The 23,586-nt window shown below is 37.9% G+C and overlaps 1 protein-coding gene and 1 long non-coding RNA gene across 2 annotated transcripts; one reads left to right on the forward strand and one right to left on the reverse strand.

Annotated features, from left to right (window-relative positions):
- Positions 1–1,777: 1,777 nt before the first annotated feature.
- muc15 (mucin 15, cell surface associated) lies at positions 1,778–14,710 on the reverse strand. The gene is made up of 4 exons (XM_051378937.1): positions 14,543–14,710; positions 8,994–9,950; positions 6,243–6,413; positions 1,778–3,617 (listed from the first exon to the last, which is right to left on the reverse strand). The coding sequence occupies exons 2-4, from the start codon at positions 9,928–9,930 to the stop codon at positions 3,496–3,498; spliced, it is 1,230 nt and encodes a 409-aa protein (XP_051234897.1). The 5' UTR covers positions 9,931–9,950; positions 14,543–14,710; the 3' UTR covers positions 1,778–3,495.
- A 307-nt stretch (positions 14,711–15,017) lies between these two features.
- LOC127351423 (uncharacterized) lies at positions 15,018–19,127 on the forward strand. Its single transcript, XR_007880897.1, has 2 exons — positions 15,018–15,256; positions 15,357–19,127. It is a non-coding gene; the product is annotated as an uncharacterized LOC127351423 (long non-coding RNA).
- The last annotated feature ends 4,459 nt before the right edge of the window (positions 19,128–23,586 follow it).

A 23,586-nucleotide genomic window follows, 5' to 3' on the forward strand; every position in this document is an offset into this window, starting at 1 on the left:
ACAACCGGTCCTGTCCACAGTCCGATAGTGTGATACATAACATAAACTTTTGCATGGAATACACAAACAGGACATAGTGTGGTAATTAGTGAGATTTAGGGCCATTTCAGACCAAATGAGGTGCTGTGGTCAGTCCTTCCATTCATTTGAGTGGGGGTAGTCGGTTTAGGCTGCAGCAGTGGGGGCCGCAGGGGACACAACAAAACACTGCAACCTGTGACAGTGACCAAATGGCAATCAGACCGTTCAAACTGCTCCAGCCACCCTGAAATATCGCTGAAACAGGCGCTATCCAGGCACAGTGAATGAGGAGAGGGAGTGCCGGTAGTGAGAAAGCGACTTTTCCTATTGTTTCACAGCATTTACGTTCTAAAGCACAAATAAACATTCCCACACTGCCGAACCACCCTGTAAGTAATCGCTGGGGTGCCTGATTTGGTATCAATCTGCCCTTAGAGGTGATCATAGGCAGATTCTGTTACCATTGAATGGAGTCAGGCTAGCTGTTTTCCCTTTTTTCCAGTCTTTGTGCTAAGCTAAGCTAACTGGCTCAAGCTACATATTTATGGAATGAATATAGGAAGTCCTTAAGAATGATAAGTCCCTCAGGAATATGTGACAGTTATGAAGGAGAGCTTCTCATTGAACTCATGGCAAGAAAGCAAATAATTACATATCCCAAAAAGTAAAATTTGAGACTCTTTGTGCTGTTAAGTTTGTAGTGAACCTGCAAAGAGGAAACAGTTGTGGTGATCAGTAAATGATCAGACTGTCAAAACTCACATCAGCAGCAGGTACTCCTGTATTCTCAGCACTCAGTAGTATGTTACCTAATGATGCACATCATAGCACAGATTATGTAGGGAGTGCTCAAATCAATAATGGGACTAAGCAATGGCAGCCACTGTCAGGGACCCAGCTTGTTAACTGCTTGTGTGGCTGCTGGAATTGCATTGCTATTACTATTTTTTGTGCCCACCCACACAGATATTATACTAATAAAATGTAAGACAGTACCCCTGGAAACGGAATAAATTCTTCTTTTTAGTAATTGCAATTTGAAGTAAAAGCACATGTTCCAAGTGAAAGCCAAGTGAAAGCATCAGTAATCTGTGCACAGACTAAGTATGCAACTTTGTTTCTTGAAAAACTTTAGGTCCTTTAGCCTTCACCCTGACATAAAAGCCCCGTGTTCATTAAAAACCTCAGGATTTCAGCATAATGCACTGTTGACCGTTTAATTGTTGTCGAGGCTCATCTGATAAAGGAAGTGTTTTGGCTTATTACAACAGGTTAATCTTATAGGTTAAACTCATTTCCAGCGAGTTAGCTGGAAGAAAATGAATTTGAATTTAGCCAATAATAAATGTGACATAGCCTCAATTTAGATAGCAATCGTTTAATTTCATTTGAATTAATTTGGCTCAGCTGGAAGTGTAAATTGACCTGCCAATACCCCCCAATGAAATATGTACATTCTTTAGCGAGGACTTGGCGTCAGTTAATTGATTCCAGCACCCTGCCAAACAGTCACATCCGAAATTGTTGTGCTTAATTAAAACAGGCACAATCTCTCCACAGGGCACATATTTTTGTGATGAATGAACAAAACCCTCACTTGTGCAAATATATTCTTGATACTGAATAAGCAGTGTGTGTTTGCCTGCATGTTTTTGTGTGTGTTCAATGAATATAATAACCATTTCTGTTAGAATACCTCAAATATCTTGGACGGAGAACTCATATAAACGCATTTCATATCAAATCAAAGGAAAGGTTTTTAGAGGATTTGGTTGTTTATTAAGGCATCATCAGGTCCCATTACATTTCATAAGCAGTTGCAACTGATGTACATGTCTCCCATTATCCATCCGCCCTGCAATCTTTCTGCAGAAATCACTGTGATTCTTTAACACTGCGACACAAAATTCCTCTCTCTGATTGATGTCTGAAATTAGAACATGGAAAGAAGCAGACCTGCCTTGGCTGCCGCCGAACCGTCTAACCACACCAAATAAAAATCACACATCTCCGAGTTATTGTTGGCTGTTTAGGCCGAGCTGAGACACATATCAATCATAATAAGGACGCATATTGATTGAGTGCAGGCTTCACTCACGTAATGATGAGTGAAAGGATCGAGGGAGTTGGAAGATGGATTTTTGGGATGAATTTTTTTCATATATACAGTTATAAAAGTGTAATTTTTTTGTATAACAAAGAAAAGTAAGAAAGTTTAGAAATGAGCAATTATGAGATATTGTTAGATCTTATCATACAAAGGCATAAGATACATAAAAGAAGACTGTGTAGTTCCCTTCCTATTCCCTCCTTTCCCAACCGCATTGTCTCAGTGTAAAAAAGAGACCCTGTTCTTGCTGAAGGTTGTCACTCAAAGTTAAAGCAAACTTAGGAGAATAATAACAATAAAAAAATAAAGTTTAAAAAAATTCTGCATCAGATATGTTCTAATTTTGCTCTAGATATGCAGCAGGTAAATGCTATGTAACTCTCCAAGGTACACACAGTCGCTAGGAGAAACTCAAATCTCTGTTTGGACACCTGGAGGTCAGAAGATTTAAGCAGTATATTATGATGATATAGTTGTTGCTACTGAGTAGTGCTAAGACCAAATACACAACTCCCTTCCTGAATACCAAAACCTCTGTCTATGAATAACAAAACAGCACCCAGCCTCCCTCCACCTCCCTCACTGGTGTAGAAAAACAAACTCCAGTCTTTGGTTTGACGGTTCAATTCTCAGACTCTGGCTGTGACTGCCAGTTGTGGAAAATCTGAATAGCGCAGTTTAAATTTAACTTCTTATTTCCTTCCTTATGCAATACCAGCAGGTGATAGTTGATATGGATATCGTATTGTTCACCATGGCTCCTGAATTTTGTTGCAAAGACCTCAACAGGGCAGCTGTGTCATCTGTTATTTAGGCTGCAGAACAACAGCACTTTTCTCTTTTTCTTTTTTTTACAAATGTTTTGCATCAGCAGGAATCGTTTCTTATCGCCGATCTGAATAGTGCAAATTTTCTTGTCTTTAAGAGCATTTTGTGGCTCCTATTCACACAAAACATCATTTAAATTAAACCAAATGTTATAACAAATATACATTTTTTAACACCCTTCATTGACTGCAAAGTGTATTCTTCATTAGGAAAGTCTTCATTTGATTCCCTTTGGCAACATACATAAATGGCTGACAGTTAATTTTGGCTGTAGTAGTGTAGTTCAGATAGATTGCCTTCAGCAATCCCTCTATTTCAATGCAATAAATTTACTCAACACAATGCATAATCTAACATAAGTGCCATTTGTGGTGGCTGACAACAGACTGTTACAAACTCTTTTGTAATTTCCATCCACCAATGTCACTTTCAGACAGTCTTATTTACAAATCTCCACATTATAGGTTGTGTATTAAATGCCAATATTGGCCGACTTTCTTTCGAGGGAGTTCATGACTTTGGTCTTGGGAGTCGTTTCAGTTTCCACGGCCTCCTGGAAAGTTGGTCATTTGCATGTTGTCCCCTTGGAGTCCTGGGTTGTAATAGGCCGAACCACCAAGGTTCAAGTCCAAAGGTTCGGTGTTGTCTAATCTGAGAACTAGAAATTAGACAAGTTAACATTTGTACCATTAAACTCTACAATTAAAAGCAAACTTATGGTGAACTTATATTACACAGAAAGTACTTTACTTTACTTTACATACATACAAAGTTCAAATAGTTTTTGGTAAATTGTATGTCTATGTCTATGTATCTGACTTGCAACTAAACTTGGAATTGAAGGAAAAATCATAAAGAAACACTGTAAAGCTCTTATTCCCACAGATAACTGGCCTAACATAGACAATGCAACATCATATTGATGTATTTACAGTCCAACTTTGTGTTTTAAAACATGGTTCCCTTGTTGAGCCTCTATTTTGAACCATTTTGACCCAATATTTGTTTTTTATTTTAAATCAATCACAAAAAGAATGTATTTTCTTGCATTCAGTACTTGTAGGTGCAGAGGACAATAATGAATCAACGGGAGTGATCATTTTACTCAACAGGTCCATACACATTATGAGGAGCTTTTTGAAAGTCATTTGGGGAAGTGTAGGAAATCACTACACGTAACTGACTAAACCAAGAAGAGTAAACAAGACAGATTGAAGGTAAGTGGGTACACTTCAGCTTAACTACCAAATAACAACTGCACACAGAGACAGGGTTGCCAACCCTCCTGGGTCCACTGAGAAGAATTTGCCTCAATTTCTGGAGAGGAAAAATGATGAATTGTAACAGAAGCAGACGTTAAAATGAATTTAAGAAATAAAAACAAACGTGTTGATTTAACGTTTAATAACATGGCTAAGTAGTGAGCGAGCTTTCTACCTTATATTTTTCCTCTTATAGCATATTTTGGGAATTTTTTTTCTTACAAACAAACTGGGGTCAAATGATAGAGGGTGGCAAATTTGTAATTTTAGGATATATATAAAACTAACTTGACTTGTATGTGTACTATAGGTGGAGTAGTTGGCCTTTGGTAACGCAGGTTATAATACAAATGGGATCAAGTATTCCAGCAGGGGAAAATCAAACTGTAAAAGTGTGTTTTTTAGATTAATTTATAATTATTATTTTTTATCACTGAAAGAAAAAAAAATCTTTGGGGATCAGAAATGCTCCTTTTGCCTCTGTGTGGGCGGGTTGGTGTGTTTGACAGTGTAGTCAACAATTATTTATTCTCTGTGGATGGAATAATGACACATACAAGTGGCAGGCTTTCTCTTGCTTCTCAGAAATCTTTTATCATTACTGTTTGAGCATGCATCTTATGGGCGTGTTCGTGTTGAACAAATGTTCATACGCTGCTGTGACTGGGTAGTTCATTTCTCATGTTGCCACAATACAGAGCGCTGCATCCCTCTGCATTGTTAAAGTTATGTTGTAAAAAGAATTGCAGAGCTGTTTACCACAACAGAGCTTTTCCTCCATTTTGTTTCGGCAGATTGCTTTCGGGCATCGCCAGCATGTCCTTTAAGGATCAGTTCACATTGAAAAACATCCTGTTGTTCCTCCAATGTTACGAATGTACAGCATGTATGAAATGGGCATTCAGACCTGCCATTTAGTAATCTGACTCATTTTTAAATATGTTGGCATACCGGTCGGTATGCTGCAGCAGAAAACAAAACATGCAGCTTGATTTCAGTTAGCAGAAAGGTATGAGGAAGTGTGAGAACATTCAGGGAAAGAATGAAACTAATTGCAAACTGTCATAGTGCATGATCCTATTTTGCATGGTAAGGTTACCTTATTAGAGCAGGATGGAGTTATGTGCTAAGGCTTAGGCTAAAGGCATTTGGGGAAATACATGTATTCAATTTCTTGCTGTGAGTTAGATGAGAAGATCAACGCCATCCTCATATCTTTATGTTAAATATGTAGCTACAGCCATCAGTTACCGTAGCGTAGCATAAAATCTAGAGGAAACATGTTCTAGAGAAGGCTGTTTCCTTAAAATGTTGAACTAGGGGGAAATAGTACCCGAGTGACAGTGCACAATAATAATGAGAAACATATTTAGCACTGTTTTATTTTAACGTTACATTTCGGGTTTGCAATCTGCAATTTACAAAATGAAATCCTTAAAAAGACCTCATTAAAAGTTCCAGAATCTATAAATATGCATATGTTGTTCGTTTCTAAAGGTTTCCTGCTGGATACAAGATGCCTCCTACTTCACTGTAATGTCCATTCTCAGTGTATGTGCACTGGTGGCTTCAAGTTTCTACATCACACTTTTATGTAAGCATATAAATTGCACACTGCACCAGGATTAACCTCTCAACTATTTATGATGTCACAAATCATGCTTGTAAGCCCCGCCTCTTAAAATCTGATTTTCAGTGAGCGCAGAGAAACTCTTCACTTTCAGCAGATGAATGTGAAAACATCTTTCTAGTGTCAGACTCTGCTCATACATCATTCTGCACAGTTAAGCTCAAACATTCAACTGGAGGAACAAGAAGAAAAACATATTTTTGAGTGGAGAGGGACTTTCATATTAGGAAATCTTAAACTTCAAACTTTTGATCAAGTTGGCAACCCTAATTACAATTAATGATCAAGCAATGACGGATAACAATTACATATGCCCTAGGGTTGAATGTTCCATCAAAATACCAACCAAGTTCAGCCTTTACTGTATAGGGGCGTGTAGGAATTAACATACCTGGGTCTGAAGGATACTCCTCAACCAGTTTCCTGTGAGAGAAACCCTTCTGGTGTTTCTTTTTCAGGATGATGTAGGCCACCAGTCCCACACAGGCCACAGCCACCGCTGTTCCCAGTACAGCCCCCCACGCTCCCTTTCTTTTACTCCTCTGGAGATCTGATTCCAAACCTTTATTGGAGGAATGAGGGGTCGAGGGCATTGGGAGAGAGTAATGCATAATTTGTCAACAACAAAATTATTTATATCAACTGCTGTCTTTGAGGGTTAATTGTCAGATAATTATGGCTGAAATGTGTTTCTGAAATTGTGTTTCCAGTGGCAGCACTCTGCATAGATACACATCCCAATTAGTCAGCTGTACAGATTTGTCTAATTTGCGCTGCGATAATTAATGCAATTAACATGCCAAAATCATAATAATTTCTTGAATACATTTGAATATTTTAAGGCGTCAGGCTGTGCTCATCATCTAGATAAAGTGACGTGACTGAACATTACTTTAGTTCTCCACAGATCATTGAAATATCACAATTCTTTACATGTAAATATAGCACAGAGCTAACCATTAAACATCAACATCTGTGCCCTTGCATTATGACAGCTGCTGTACAGGTGTGGAAAAACATCAAGTATGAACTGACAAGTGCTTCTACTAACAAGATTGACCCATTCTATTCTAGCAATGAGAGTTTTGACATACAAAAGCGTAATTGTTGAAGTTACATAAAGAACTTTATACTTTACAGTTTGTGCTCAGAACAACAGCAGTGGGAAGTGGGCAGTTTGTGAAAGTGAAATTGTTTTCAGTATGTTTTGACACAGAAATAGTACATTTCTATTTTATCAGGACTCACACATAAATAATTCAGTGGCTCAGTTTATCTACATATGGCTCAATTTACCCACTTGCTAAGATCAATTTACCTCTAACCTGGGGCAAGTTGAACCAAAAGACTTTTCTCACAGTGTAGGCCTATCTCAATTCTTGTTTGCTTTAGATGCATTTTTTGTAGACATAATAAAATATGAGTGAGAGTATTTGTTTCAGTTATGTCTTATATTTCTTTTCTTGCTAGGGAGCTTTTAAGTAAAGACGTCATCCCTGTATATGTATACAGCGATTCTATGTATTAGTTTCTTTGTCTCATGCCAATAGATTAAGCAAAAAATTACATACATAAATAAAATTTGTTCTCTTGTAGGTTATAGGTGTATTCAGGTATGCTGGCTCCATGGATTGTAATGTCGGTCTGATATAGCTCAATAACTACTGGATGGATTGCTTTGAAATTTGGTATATAATCATGATTCCCCAAGGATCCCTGACTTTGGTGATCCTCTGACTTTTCTTCGATGAGGCTGATATTTATTTATGGCTTTGGCTGAAATTTATGAACAACAATTGGATGGATTACCATGAATGTGAAAGTGATCCCCTGACTTTTCACCGACTTTATGTCCAAATACCTGTAAAATTAATTACATCCCCATCATCCTCAGCTGTACATTGTGTTTAGTGATAATTAGCTATGTTTTGTTGCACGCTAACAAGTTACAGTCAACTAAAATGGTGAACATTATGCCCTGGTAAACATCAACCTGTTAACAGTGACATTGTGAGCATATTAGCATGCTGATCTTAGCCTTCGGCTCAGGTCACCACTGTGCCCAGCCTCACAGAGCTGCTTGCAAAGCTGTAGACTATTTGTCTTGCTATATTATGATGAAACATGATTCATGTAGGACCTGATGTCATTGTAATAACTGTATGTTATCTTGGTCTTGTACGGTCAAGCCACTGGAGTGAATGTTTGTTTTTTGTTTTTGATGTCAGTAAAAGCAAACTTGCCTTGTAAGTTTATATTTATAGACTATGTTTATCTGTACTCAACCGTCTGTGCTTTTGTGCACACACTGTGCCTGTCATGGTGACTGTGGAGCAGTTTTTTCTTCTTGTGTTACCCGCAGTTTCACAACTGTTTTCCCACTGTTTATTGCCGTCATCTGTTAGTGTTATGTCCTGCTGTCACATCTGTCCATGCAATGTGAGTTTTATTTTAATCCTAAACTCGCGCCAGCTCTCTAGAGGCCCCTTTTTCCCCCCTTGCCATGGTGCAGGAAAAGTAGACTTTCGAGTTGATAGATATGATAGATATGAACATCTATTAGCACTATTGTATATGGCATGCAACCTTTTCCAGACCTATCTACTTGATCTTGTGGTCGACACCAAAGGCTAGTCTCACGCCCCTGCAAAGAGGCAGCACAAGTATCTTGGACTTCAGTCCCTCTTTCAGTTTTTTTGCCACTAAAACAGGGTTTCATTGTCCTGCTTAGAAGGTGGTTGAAATAGACCCCTTCCCTCATAGCGGATACATCGATAGCACCTGAAACCCAATCCAACCTTTTCCTTTGAAAGAAGGGACGTTTGTATTCTGCCAGTGGGAAAATAGATGCAAGCAAATGTGGGTCAGGGAAAGGGCGGAATAAAAGCAATGTGTAAAACAACAGTGATATATGCTCTTTAGCAATGAGCATAGTGTTACTTTCAAACCAAGTCTCTAAAGGGGATCTGTAAAGGATTTTCTGCCTTAGTCAGTCAGGAGGTCTTGGAATTTCACACAAATGCAATTTTTCCCCGGTATCGGTCTATAATGTGATGTCATGCTTCTAGGAAAACACACAAAGCGGTTTTCTGGACACAGCAATGTGCACCAGATACTGTGACACCTGAAACTGCAGCAGTACCTCTTTCTGAGTTGGTCCCTAGGGCTGAACCTTGTTCTGTCTTGTTGGCCTTCTCAGGTGTGTTTGGAGCGGCGGCAGTTGTAGTCTCAGGGCTCATTTCTGTGGTCTCAGATAGGAAGACTGTTGTTGATGAAGAGGTGGTGGGTGTCTCGTTTATCTCTGGTGTCGTAGATGAAGACGTGGTGGGTGATTCGTTTATCTCTGGTGTCATTGTAGATGAAGACGTGGTGGGTGTTTCGTTTATCTCTGGTGTCATTGTAGATGAAGACGTGGTGGGTGTTTCGTTTATCTCTGGTGTCAATGTGGTTGTTACAGTTGTCGTCGTAGATTCTGTAGCATTAATTGACCCTGTATCTTCGTCGGGTTTTGTTGTGGATTCTTGCGTAGCGTTGCCCTCTGGAGCCATGGTTGTCGTCGGTAGATCAGTGTGATTGGAGTAATCTGGCAAGGTTGTGGAGTTTTGGGCACTCAGATCAGTTGTGGAGTTTTGAGGAGTGGTCGTTGAGTTATGAAATTCCTCCTCAGCGTTTGTCATGTTGACCTGGCTTGAGTTTGTGGGATCTGCAGTTGAAGTAGTTGGAGAAACAGTGGCGTTTTGCAATTCAGGTTGCTTGGTTGTAACATTTAGCATTGCGGGAGGCTCGGTGGTAGCGATAACAGTAACATCATCAGATCCATCATTTGCAATGGCATTCTCCTCTTCCTCATTATATATTGCCATAAAGCCAGATGGTGTCCCGCTGTTGGCCTGATCGTATTCTGTCTCAACTTCAGGAACTGTAGTGTTTTGACTTCCAGCTGTATTTTTGAGTAGTTCACGGAGCCAGCCTTTATCAATTGTCCGCCCCGGAGAGTCGGTTGAGTCTCGGAGCGATGCCAGGTGAGAGGCTTGGACAAGCAGAAGGAGGACTGCTGTGATTTTTAAATACACTTCCATTTTCCCCTTTTGGTTTTACTCTGAAACACATGACAGAACATAAAACATTTTTGTATTTCTTGAAATAAATGTCATCCATTGTGGTTTTCAAAGTCATAAAAGTAACTTTAAACATCTACAGTTCTACATCACTGAGTAAACTTCATCTGCTAATGAAGACCATGCTATACGATTGATAGCTCCACAATAGGTAAGCAAGTGGATCTTGAGTGACTTATGTGACTTTACATACACCTGCCAAGTCACAATAAACATTAACATGGGAATAATTGTCTTATCAGTATTATTGATTTCAATTATATCCCCCAACTCTACATAACTGTATGTTGACAATATACTAAAGTATATCTGTGATACGTCAAAATGAAACTTGAAATTATACACAGATTAAACACAGAACAACCTCTTAGAAACTGAGTTGCAATCATGCAATTCAGCATATATTTTTGTGGCATCCCTCCAAAACTATACCAATATAATTACATTCAATGATTAATGATTACAAATCCTTCCCTTGTAAATTTGAGTCAAAATATAAAGACATTGGAGGCTGGACATAAATGCATCTTTACTTAGAAAATTACAAAAACAAATATGTTTTTCTTTTCATTTTGTTTCCTGCTTTCTCCCAGTAACTTTGTATACCTCCTGCCTGGGATAAGCACCATCAGGAAGGAGCCACAGGTGTTAAACTTGTGTTCATCACTGCCTTTGAACTCTCCCTGGCCACACACGAAGGCTCAGCGTGTAACAAGACATCTCTGTTTGTTCCTATTTTCCAGGAGCACAAAATCACCAGCGCAGGTCAGCTGCACTGACACAAGTCATAATGAAAATCCTTGAGCGACTAATCTTGTCCCACCTCCTGTTTTTGAGGGAACTACTCAGTTGATGGAGCCTACAACATTATGAACATGACATCCCCAGCTGGTACATCAGGAGCTTGTTGGTGATTTTTTAAGGCAGTCGTCCCTGCATTGTTACATGGCGAATTATCACAATTCAACACAGTCCCAACGCAATCTTTGACTTAGTGGCAGCGTGAATTTACAGAGGTACCCTGTGAGCAATGTGTTCTCCCCTCGGCTTCACTCCAACACACAAATGACTGCAGCTCCAGTTATTCCCTACAGGGCACTCTCGTTGCAAGTCACTTTGTTGATTGGTTGCTTTGTTCTGAGCTGATTCTTATAAAGAGTGCAAAAGGCTTCGTCTACAGTGTGTAATGCTGTGGCCTGCAGCAACATAGGTTTGAACATGCAAATCTGTCATATTATTATACTATATAATTATATATATTCTGTGATAGTATTATCATAACTAGTTCCTGTGTTTAAAAAAAAAAAAGCACTGTAGAATTATTTCTTGGGTATATATGTTAATGTATATATCTATATAAACAACTATATATTGTTTCTATTTTATTGGTTTTCTATGTAATCCTATAAATATAATTATCTTTTTATTTGTGTGTAGCATGAAGGAACTGCAAACTTTCACAAAAACTAAATGTCCTTGATTCCTTGATATCCTCTTTTAATGAGTCAATAGGACAGCTGTGGTTCAGGAGCTAGAGCGGGTCATCCACTAGTCTGTAGATGGGGGGTTTGATCCCCTGCTCCTCCTGTCCACATGTCAACGTGTCCTTCGGCAAGACACTGAACCCTAAGTTGCTCCCAGTGGGCAGGATAGCGCCTTGCATGGCAGCTCCGTCGCCATCTGTGTGTGTGTGTGTGTGTGTGTGTGTGTGTGTGTGTGTGTATCAATGGGTGAATGAGAGGCCAATTATAAAGTGCTTTGTCCGTCAAGGTACAAATGTACTATATACGTGCAGTCCATTTACCACTTACTGAAAATAAATTGAAAAGAACTAAATTTCTTTTAAACCAGTGGATTGTCAATCAAATCTATCCATAGTCTTTTAAATATATATTGGAATTTCTTAAAAAGGGTGCAAGCAATTTCTCACCCATTTCAAAAATGAGACTGCTGTTCTTAAATAAGGATGTAAACAAGCAATCGTATTGATTGGCAATTAGCAATGAGACAGGAATGTTCATCTGTGGTCACTTTCTCAACGACCTTGTTTATCATCCACACATCAGCCATGTTTCTGTGTTTTTTTAACTTCTCTGTGGGAAATAAATGGAAAAACCTGTGGGTTGTTGATGGTGCAGTCTGCTGTGTGAACGCAGGATCAATCAAACGGCTCAAGTTTGCTGGTTATACCACACTATGAGCACATAATTACAGAAAATAGCTCAATCTACCAAGATAGAGTGAACAATTTAGAGCTTATAACAGTTGGACTGTGAAAATAATATTTAAGACAGCTTCATTTGCACCTAGAGATTAAAATCCACATCTGTGAACTGGATTCTGGGTCCATTTAGAAAACATGCGGTACCTATGGTGGTGTGTTTTGTTCCTAATTGGAACAATGAAGGGTATTGAGTATTGCGGTTGGAATTTCTGCCTTTAACTGCCATTGATTGATTGTATTTAAGGCTGTCTGCTATACCAATCTGACAGAAAAAACATGATTCCTCACAAAGTTTAAATTATAAAAAATCCCAATTGTAACATTAACTTGTAGCATTGTTTAATGAATTCATTGTTAAATTCAGAAGACAAGTTTTGAAGTTGCAGAATATTTAAAATTGTATCAAAAGAAAACTCACAACTCTATCATTTATATTTTTACATTTACTTTTTTGACATGTCACTACTATCAGCAACTTTGCTCCAAATTCTGTGAGATTTTTTGGGGTGGTTGTCATGGTGGTCTAGGGACTAAAATGTGTACCATGTAAACAGCAATGACCTTTGTTGCATTTCATCCCTCCCTCTCTCCACATAATACAACTAGCAGAGCATGTTGAAGTGTGACTCCTCACATACTGAACATTCTGTGGAGTGTAATTATGCTGCAGGCAGCTGAGAATTAGGTGTAAATGAGACATGTTAATTTAGAACCAGTGTAACAGGCGCAGCAGAGCTACTGGTTTGTTTTGATTTTGCACTGCGTAAATTAGCACATGGTCAACGCAGACAAGATCACGCAAAGATCAAATGATAATCTATGACTCAAAAATGTAACAGGTGACCTGTATTGAATTATATCTGCCGACGACAAATATGACCACTATTTCCTCTTTGTATGGCATATGCAGGCTATTGAATTTCAAACCAGTGATTCCTGTTTTGTGTATACTCAACATGTCACTTCCTGTCGATACTAAAAATATCCTTACATCCGTCATCACATTGGGCATAGCTGTGTGGAACAAAATCACAGCGGCAAACTGTCCACCCCACTGAGAGAGTATTTGGCTGTCAGCGCCCTACCAAAGACTCTCTGCACCGCAGCGGGTTGAAGAAACAGGCAGGGATGTTTACTTCTTACCCTTCGCACTCAGAGAAGTGGTCTGTTGAAAAGAGTTCCCACTCAGCTGGTCTGTCAGAGTTTGTAGCAGCTATCACCTCCACAGCTCTGTCAACCGTGACTACACAGAGATTCAGTCCCACATAAGCATACCCAAAGACTTAAAGAAGCACAATTATACATTCTGTGAACACTGTGAACTCCTTCAACCCACATGCAGACACTAATTAACTGACGTTTATGCCGTGAATCATTCAATCTTTTTAAAGTTCACCTGTGTTATTATCACATTTTAATATGTTTACATTTATGTTGTACATTTACTGCATCGTAGAAAGCTCAATATCTGTGTTAGACAAAATCCTGGTTGAAAGTAACTAAGTACATTTATTCAAGTACTGTAGTGAAGTACAATTTAAGGTTCTTGTAATTCCATAATATGCTTCCTATTACCTCTACCCCTTTTTCAGAGATTTCAGAGAGAATTATTGTACTTATTCCTCATAGATTTATTGAGGGTCTAGTCTTTTTAGTTAGACTGTATAAGTTGAAACAATATCCATGATCCAATAATACGATAATAAAAGACTGGCATGGGCCAATTCCAAATAAAGAGTACTTTTACTTTTCATACTTAAGTAGAATTTGTTGTTAATATTCATGTCATTTTACTTTGAATAAATGCAGGGTGTGTATTACTGTTTAGAAGTGATACTCCACCGTTTTTCCCAAGTTCATAAGTCACTGCACTACAGGGTTCTTATTTTTGAGACTTGACTTGTGTAACTACTTTGTATATGTTCCCCTGTTTAGGTTATGTAATACAGTCTACAGTATGTATGTCCCTCGTTGTTGGGATGTTTTGGCACCTAGCAACAAGCTCCTTTTACTTTCACATTGAAAATAAAAGCATTTCTGTTCCTGGAACTCTATTTTTACTGTTTCAAAGGAGGAAACAGTGGCAAAAACTACCCAAATTTCAAACATTTTACACGTTTTAAGTGTATTGTGAAATAAGTCTTTAGATTAAGATATTTCTCTAAAAAAACATTATTTATTATTGGTAATTCCTTTAGTTTAGTTTAGTAACTAACTTTAAAATATGACAGCGACTTAAATCTTATTAAACAGATTCAACATAAAAATTCCTCCATCCACTTTAAAGTCCCACACATTTCCTGAGAAAAACAAGACAAAGAAGTAAATCCTTCCTCAGTAAATCCTTACCTTATTCTTAGCCTTATATCAGATGAGAACAGGTGCACAGGCAACAAAATCTCTTCACTGAGCTGCCAACGTGTGAGAGTGAATCAGCAGTCGGCCTGGAGAGAGAAGCAGGAAAGGAGGGAGGAGGGCCCAGCAGAGTGGCATTCAGGGACCAACCTGCTCAACCTGCTCTACACCTGCCAGCAATAGCAACACACCCTGAATGGCATCCAGTTGCATGCTGTGAAAAGGCCAAACAGGATAGGGATGGAAATGAACGTAAGGACAAGAGAAGGGACAAAGGATTCAGGGGTTTGGGGAATGAGTCAATTTGTAACCGCCTCATTTCATGTTCCTATCTAAATAAGTTGATTTATATTCATTTTTAGTTGCCAGGTTGCCGGGTTGCCAGGTTAGATCTGTGAATTCCCCCAGTGGGTGGAGCCTCTGGCCAAAGGTCCTCTGAGTCCTTTCTTTTTTTTTTCACAGAGGCACTGGAAACGGCTGCTGTAGTCATGGCAACAAAAAGAAGGCTGGCGAGCTCGGGTTTCATCCACGCCTTTGTCTCTGGTCTATATCAGGCTACCAAGTGACGTGTGACTTTGTGAACTCAAAGGTATCGTGCGTCAAATGAGCCGGGATTGTTTTTGTCTCATTCCTCGGTTAACTGAGTCATGAAGCGGCTGAATTCACAAGTGAGGCGGATGAAGTGGCACTCAAAGCTGCAATGCTTTGGTGAGTCAAGAACAAGGAGTCGTACCTCTAATTCCTTCAATTTATTTTATTTTTGTGAAGAAAAGAAAAATAATGCTAATGCTCCGTTATTATATTCCAGTGTTCATGACAATGTCACAGTGAGGCAGGATGCACAACACCAGGAAGGTGAAACTGAAGCAGCAAAATGGAATACAGCCATCATTCCTGTTTATTATGTACACGTGTGCTTTTCCCGCTGTGACCTGTCAAACTGTCCTCTGTGAAAAAGGCCTATTGTTTTTGCTGCTGACAAAAATACACACAATACATAACACATGTACACTCACACTGAAGAACCCTACCAAGATTTGAAAAGCCTCAGTGAGATACCTTCATCACTTGTTTGTATTTATTTATGTATTTATTGTGTGTGTGTGTGTGTGTGTGTGTGTGTGTGTGTGTGTGTGTGTGTGTGTGTGTGTGTGTGTGGTTTGTCCACAAAAGAAATACCTTTTTTATTCATCTTTGTATTATTTATTTTCTTATTTAAATTTGCATGCTAAAGCCAAAAAGAGCAGCTGTGGCTTAAAAAAGGCTCGATCCCACCCTTATGTTGCTCCTCCTGTCCACATGTTGAAGTGTCCCTGAGCAAGACGCTGAACTCCAAATGGCTCCAGATCTTCAGACCAGCACCTTGCATGGTACTTGGTGTGTATGTGAATTGATGAATGAGAGGCACATTGTATAAAAGCATTATGTAAGCACAGTCCATTCACCAGAAATACACAAAAATACAAATATATGGATTAAATAGATGATCTCAGTGTCACCACTTGTAGCTACAGCCCTGGCTTCAGAACTGTTGAAATATTATTACCTAGGGATCAAAAACATGAATATGCATATCTAGACATGTGCTTTGTTGTCATAACCAAATGACATGTATTCAAAGTAGTGCAGTGAAGGTATCATTGTTTGGAGGTCAGCTGTTGATATACTGCCATAAATGAGGTTTAACAGTAGCTTACTGTCCCAAGCACACAAACAGCTTGTCACTGGCACCTCACATGGCCTGCCAGTGTTTGAAGCTAATGGGATCGTGTAGCCTCATCAGGGACGTGAATAATAGAAATGTCTAAATCTTGAACAGAGGATAAACAGGCTTCAGACTTCAGTGCAATACAAAAGCGTACAAAGTCATGAAAAAGTAAAAAGGTGGAGCACTTTGAAACCCAGTAAATAAAGAGCTTCATAACAGCGACAAATTTATGCACATTTATGATTCAAGTTTTATGTCAGCTTTTACTCAGTACCCAACATGACAGATATACAAAGCCAGTTTTGTTTTTGTTTTGTCTTTGGCAGTAGAGATGTGCAGTAACAGATTAAGTGAATCTGTAAAGCTGAAGTCATAACGAGATATCAGTCATTATCAGGATTACAATCATACAAATTAGCATGCAGCACATTACACAATTCCTTATGTGAGCTCATGTAACTGCATCCAAATAGTCGATTGCGTCCATTCCTGAGACACTGTCTCAGTACTGAGCTGCCAAATATTTGTAGTGCAAATAGTGAAATTAAAGCCCCTATATGTAAGATCTGATAATGTCAGACTTTGGTGTCTCTTAGTAGTATCAGAAAACATTATTTTTTCACTTGTTTTATTTGCGGTTTCCGTCTCTTAACTTTGGTTGTTGTTGCCAAATATAGTAAATAAAAGAACACAATTGCGTAGGAGAAACTACGGAGGCCATGTAATGCGCAAAAAATGCAAAGGGCCTATCTAGAGTCACTGTTTGATTTGTCTGTTCTGGGCTACTGTAGAAACATGGTGGTTCAATATAGTGGACTCTGTGGACGAGGACCAGCTCAAGGTGACGAAAACACAATTTTCAGGTGATTATCCACTAATGATATATACTATTGAGATGTCAGGGGGTCTGTCACAATGTCGGTATTTGATGCCCTGGGAATGAAAACAGGCTACATTTTCATATTTGAGCTCCTATATTCTCCTTCATTCAGTCATTCTGTCAAAAGCTATAGCTTCATAAAATAACTCCTTAAAATTGAGTAGTTTTATACACCATCAACAAATTAAATTTGTTTATAATCCATCCTAACTTATTAATTAATTCTTAATGACATCAGCATACAAATAAAAAAATATGCTGGTTTTATTTTAATTTTCAAAACAAACAGAACAAACGGGATATTGTGTTTTCTTTGGATGAAGGAAAGGAGGCACTGAAGCTGAAGGAGTATTTAACTGCTTATCTTGATTGCACAATACTGTAGATACAAATCAATTTGTTTAGGTTTTCATTAAAAAGACACCTGTAGTAGAGAGATTAATGAGCATACAAAAGGATGTCACCTTTCATTTAATAAACCTGGCCCAAACATGTATTCATTCATATGTATCTTACATTTTTTCATACACATGGAAAATGCATGATTCAGAATACATACATTATACATGTGTATATATATATATACACATAGGCCTACAGAGTGAGAGAGAGAGAGAGAGAGAGAGAGAGAGAGAGAGAGAGAGAGAGAATAAATAATTGATTCATTCTTTTTGGTGCTGAATAGCAACATAACTGCATAAATCCTATTTGCATTTGCTGCATAGCTCTTATATTTGACAATCCAAACAGACAGCTTGTAATGAAACTACAGTAACAGTTTACATTCAGTATACTGACAATCCAGAAAATAAGTGTGTAAAATGGAATACATTAAAGCTGCCTTTTGCCTATTTTTAGCACTTAAATAATTCTCCTATAGACATGGGAGACTGATATAACAGATATAAGTACAACAGAACAAAGTAGAAGCATTAAAATCACCAGAATATGAGGCTTTTCACTCAATGACAATATAATTTACCAATGTATGATTTATAATTTTGTGACATTAGGATATGCTCACTCTGATATTGGATAGACAAAATGAGTGTGAATATGTGGAAATGGACAAGCCTTTTCAGACATCTGAGGCTGCTGGCTTTTTTTTTAGGAAGCCAATTTGGAAAATGGCTGCGAAAGGGAACATGAAACAGCTAAAATGCCATAATGGGTCTGCACTTATATGAATCTTATGAAACATCCTTTGAGCTATTATTGCATTTAAGGTTAATTCAATCTGATTAGAAGCAAACACAGAAAAACAGGTCACACTGTGGATGCTTGTTTGTCTGTGCCTGGTTTGAAATTAGAAATGTGTTTCAAGATATTTTCATAAAAAGTGAAAAACAGTGTTTTCATGCTGTTACAAGCAGTTTACAGCTGTTTAGATTTATGTTTCAATTTCACAATTATAATTCTGAATTAAAGTTTTATGTGAAGAATCAAAATGTTTTATTCCAGTAAGTTCTCCAAAATGAAGCTCTCAGATGCTCTGCATAAACATTAGATTTGATGAGTGTTTTCCTGGTATGCTGAAGACTCTGTGGCTCAATCTGAACAGAAACACTTTGCAAGTCTTCTGAGAGACATAATGAAAAACTCAAACTGTGTTTGCGCTCACTTATTTCCTCAGTTGATCATAAAAAGTGCATCATTTCTACCAAGTCAAATCCTGTGGTTTTTCTCGGGAGGTTTTAATGGTTTTTGACTCAGAGTCAGTGAAAATGAAATTTAGCAGTAAATTGCCTCTAGAAGACATATTCATCTGGGTAACAACATGTAATTACACTCAAGGTGTTCTCTGTTTCATAACATGCTTGTGAAATTTTAATAACAGCTGGCTGCATACTAATTCAGTCGACTTTCTGGAGGTGTTCAATACAGGAACAATGTGTACATTTAAAGTTAAAAACAAAAAGCAAGCCCCTATTTTAACAAAAGAACATGGCTTCAGGTTATCCATGAAAATAAATGTGTTTTTCCGACAGAAACCAGGTTGTAGCTTTATATATCCTAGTGCTTTGAGCTCTCTGGGCTTGATTACAGTCTACGTCCAACTGTTATGTTACTGCGAGCTCACAAAAAGCATTAATGATACCCTCTTAAAACTCACAAAGAGCATGTGATTTGTGTGTGTGTGTGTGTGAGAGAGAGAGAGAGAGAGAGAGAGAGAGAGAGAGAGGATGTTGGCTACTTCTGCAGGTCTGGGGAGGATACTTCACTGTCAGAGTTGAATTATCTTCTTTAGGTTTGTGTCTGGCAGAAACCAGTGAGACCCAGAAGGCAGGAGGGAAAGCTGAATGGCTCTGTCTTGATATATTTTAGGTTTAACATTGTACACAATCTAACATTTCCTATTTGTATACCACTGGTTGGCATTTTTATCCTACCTTAACCCCTTAACATGTTGTTTTCCCCTGTTTTTAACCATAGTTTTAAGGTTAAAATCATGCTATTTATTATATATTCTGTATCAGCTTGTACCAACTGTTTATTGAAACTAAATCCTTTTAGAGTAGAAAAACACTTAATTTGTCAAATAGAAGTATGCAGGATTGATGAAAATAAAAGAAACACATAATACAGACAGAGAATTATAAGAAATACCTAAAAAATATTAGGAAAACATATCTCTGATATTAAAAGGAAATAATCTGCTCAAAATTATTCAAAATCGCTTGCTTTACACAAAATTCCTGCAGTTTCATTCACTGTTGATTGTACAGTATCAGTTGTTATGTAATGCTATCATTATGTAATACAAAATATCCATAAAATATGTCAGTCAGGGGTCGTCAGTTTACTCACTGATAGAAGAGGGGGGCTTTAACGAAAAAGGTTAGGAACCACTGTCTCATTTTATGCACCTATTTGATATCTTTGGAAGATTTGGTTGTGATCCTAAATGAATAAGTAGAGAAACATGACAAATGTAGATGCTTTGATACAGGACACAAGGAGTCATTGAATGGTTGGATGAGAATAGAAATGAAGTGAATCAATTGAACACCTGAGGATGGAGAGGGTTCCAGAGACTAGGAGGTTCATGTTGGTTTTCCCTTTAAATTGTCACCCATCTGTATATTAAAGGTTCGATCTGTGTCTGGTTGCAGCGAAAAATGCCACATTTCAAAAGCAGCCTGAAGTATTACAGTGTCACGATCTGGAATCAGTTAGACAAAGGAACAAAGAGATCTTACCGGCTTTCAAATGTAAATGTGGATACTAGTACAATAGACTCTGCATCTGTTACTACTGTTTCATGCATTTTAATTGTTTGTTCTTAATATATGTATCTCTGAAAGTAGCAGTATTCCTGAGTGCATTATCCTCACAAAATCAATGAAAATGCAGTAACACTTTAATTGGATAGTCCGCCTACAGATTATAGACTACAGTTTATGCCACATTTCAACAGTTTATTAGCTTTGGTTTAACAATTCAACTGTTTTACTACTATAGATGTGGGGTAAAAACTAAGCTGTATAAATGCAAATATGAACTCAGTAAGCCCCCTCCCAGTGTGTTTAGTAAATGAATGATATTACTTATAGTTTAATATTATTACATATATTTTGAATATTGAACATCTTGAATACAAAGATTAACTTGTTACTCCACTGTTACAACTTGTAATAGTGTTTAACAACATTCAACTGTCGCCTCACAGCAAGAAGGTCCAAGGTTCGAGTCCCACTTGGGGCCTTTTTATGTGGAGTTTGCTCTGGTTTACCCCCACCACAAAAAGAAAATGTTTGCTTAACCAGGAACATGTAAGTGAAAGCTTACAGATGTTCAATATTGATAAAAGAAATATAGCAGAACATGTATTTTAGGTAAATTTCTTCAGTCAGTGCCCTCGAGCAAGGCACTGGCTTAGATCTGGAGTTTGTCCACAGGCAGTGTACAGTAACTTCTCACTGCTTCAGATTTCACTATACATTGTGTATGATTGTATATGTGACAGTAAATCTATTCATGGTAGAACATTTGTTGAGCATTAGTTGAGCGTTGTTGAATATTTATAAAGTGTAGATTTTCAAGTTCCACTAAATTATTCTGAGGATATGTAAGTCTGTTCATGAATTGTCACATTGTCACACACTTTGCACTCCAAAGTAGATTGAATTCTACTTCTCTGAATCCAACACACATCTGCCTCACAGCCTTCATAAGGGACACAGGCTCAATCAGCTTTCATTATGAATAGTCAATAAAGGCTTTATGAGGCTATTTCAGAGCTTCCTGGATCTCTTTTTCCTCGTGGCTTTCTTTAAAGTCAGAAAAGCAGCCCAAATGCTCTCAAGATCTCAATAAGAAAGTGGTAAAATAGAAGATATGTATGTGGGAAGAAACATGTTGTTACTCAGTTCCGAGAAATCTGGTTGAGATGCTTTGGTTACTGTGTTACAAACTGGGTCACCCATCTAAAATTATTTATCTTCCTTAATGTGTGCAAAATGTCTTTTATGGTACATTTGGGTATCAACCAAAAGCCATTTTGGACAAAATAATAATTTCTTCAAATTATGAAGCTGAAACCTGCATTTTATTTTCACCCTTGTTTCTGGCGAAGTGTTGTGTCTGTGGGCAGGTACACACCTCAGGTGGCACAAGAATAATCTGGTTTATTAATGGACGCTGAGAGACTCAGTTACAGGGTGTTGAAGGTGGATGTAAACAACTTAACTGGAGAGCAGCAAGAAGCAAGGTTATTCTCTGCATGGAGCCAAAGGACAAGTTTGTATAAACCCTGATTATTCAGGCTAATAATACAACAGAAATCATCATGTAAATACCTCAGTGTAATTGGGTTTGGGGTTTTTCTTGAGCTGCATAATTTGAAGTCATGTTTCTGGTCACCTGATTAATATAAGTCTCTAAGTTTCTTTAGCTGCTCAATTGTCAACATCCTTCAGAGCAAGTTTATTTAAGCTGACACTAAAACTGACACAAAACCAGAAGTTTGGTGATAATTCTTATATGTTTTCTCTCTATGAAGGATCTCATACGCAATTTTATTTAGTAATTTGATCCAATGTTACTGTACTATGTAAAATACTAATAAGTGGGGCTTTAAAGCTCCAGTGTGTAAGATTTAGGAGGATTTATTGGCGGAAATGGAATATAATATTCATAACTATTCATTCATGTATAATCACTAGTGCTGTCAAACGATTAAAATATTTAATCGCGATTAATCACATTAATGTCATAGTTAACTCGCAATTAATCGCACATTTTTATCTATTCTAAATGTCCCTTGATTTCTTTTTGTCCCATTATTTTTTCTCATTTTAATGCTCTTATCAACATGGAAAAGTGGATCGGCTTGCTTTGTGCAAATGTTGTTTTTTATTGAAAACAACATTGGCATATACTGTAGTGTTCAATTTCACACTAACATTCTCACTTGGAGCAAATAATCTCTCACACAATGTAACACTGTACATCAATAAAAGGGTGAAAAAAATACTTTGTCACACAAACAGCCCCTTCAACAGCCCTTTCTAAGGGATCAAAACAGGGCGATACAAAATAAAATTACAAAGTGCACATGTAAGGTAAACTAGGACTCAGCCTATAGTGCAGTTAAACCATGGCTTAATACTTTTCTCAAGTTTGCTTTGAACATAGCAGTCAGGCTACTGCTCTTTATTCACCAGAGGCTCAACCCAGCCTCTTATTTCAAAAAGAATGAACAGTTACGGTTACCAATAAAAGGTAAGCCTACTACTTCTTTGCTTTGAGCCAGTTACTCAAACAGACAAGCCTGTTGACACTTTCAGACAACAAGGAATCCATGATCTCGCGACAAAAAAATTGACGCCGTCAAAATGGGTTTGAGTTAACGGCGTTAGTAACGCGTTAAACTGACAGCACTAATAATCACCTGAAATATTTGTGTTCTCGTTACCTTTGAATTAACAGAAGGAGCGGGTCCTCTTCTACAGAGGCCGCCATGTTGAACCGCCATGTTTCTACAGTAGCTCATAACGGACAAACCAAACACTGTCTGTAGATTGGGCATTTCCACATTTTTCATGAGTTTTGCTGCCACCGTAGTTTCTCCTTCACACTTAGAATGGGAGGGCGACGCGAGGGAGTTGCAATCTGCAACTACACCACTAGATGCCACTAAATCATACACACTGGTTCTTTAAAAATGGCCATGTTTGTATGAACACTCACAATTCACACTAATAATATAGCACAGGTGGCGATGTGTTGTTCTCTTTGATTTGATATGTTTATAACTTTAGCAACATTAGCATTTATTAGGAGTCGTGCTTCTGTCTGAATATTCACTCTCCCTTTATCTCTGGTTTAGTCTCCACTAACTTGTGAGAAAAAAATCTGGTTCTTTAATCAGATGGTTGATTTTTTTCACCAGGTTTGTTGCCGGGGAAACAGCGTACATTCAGGATTAGGGGATATGACTAAATCATA

Source organism: Dicentrarchus labrax, unplaced genomic scaffold (genome assembly GCF_905237075.1).
Source record: "Dicentrarchus labrax unplaced genomic scaffold, dlabrax2021, whole genome shotgun sequence".
NCBI lineage: Eukaryota > Metazoa > Chordata > Actinopteri > Moronidae > Dicentrarchus > Dicentrarchus labrax.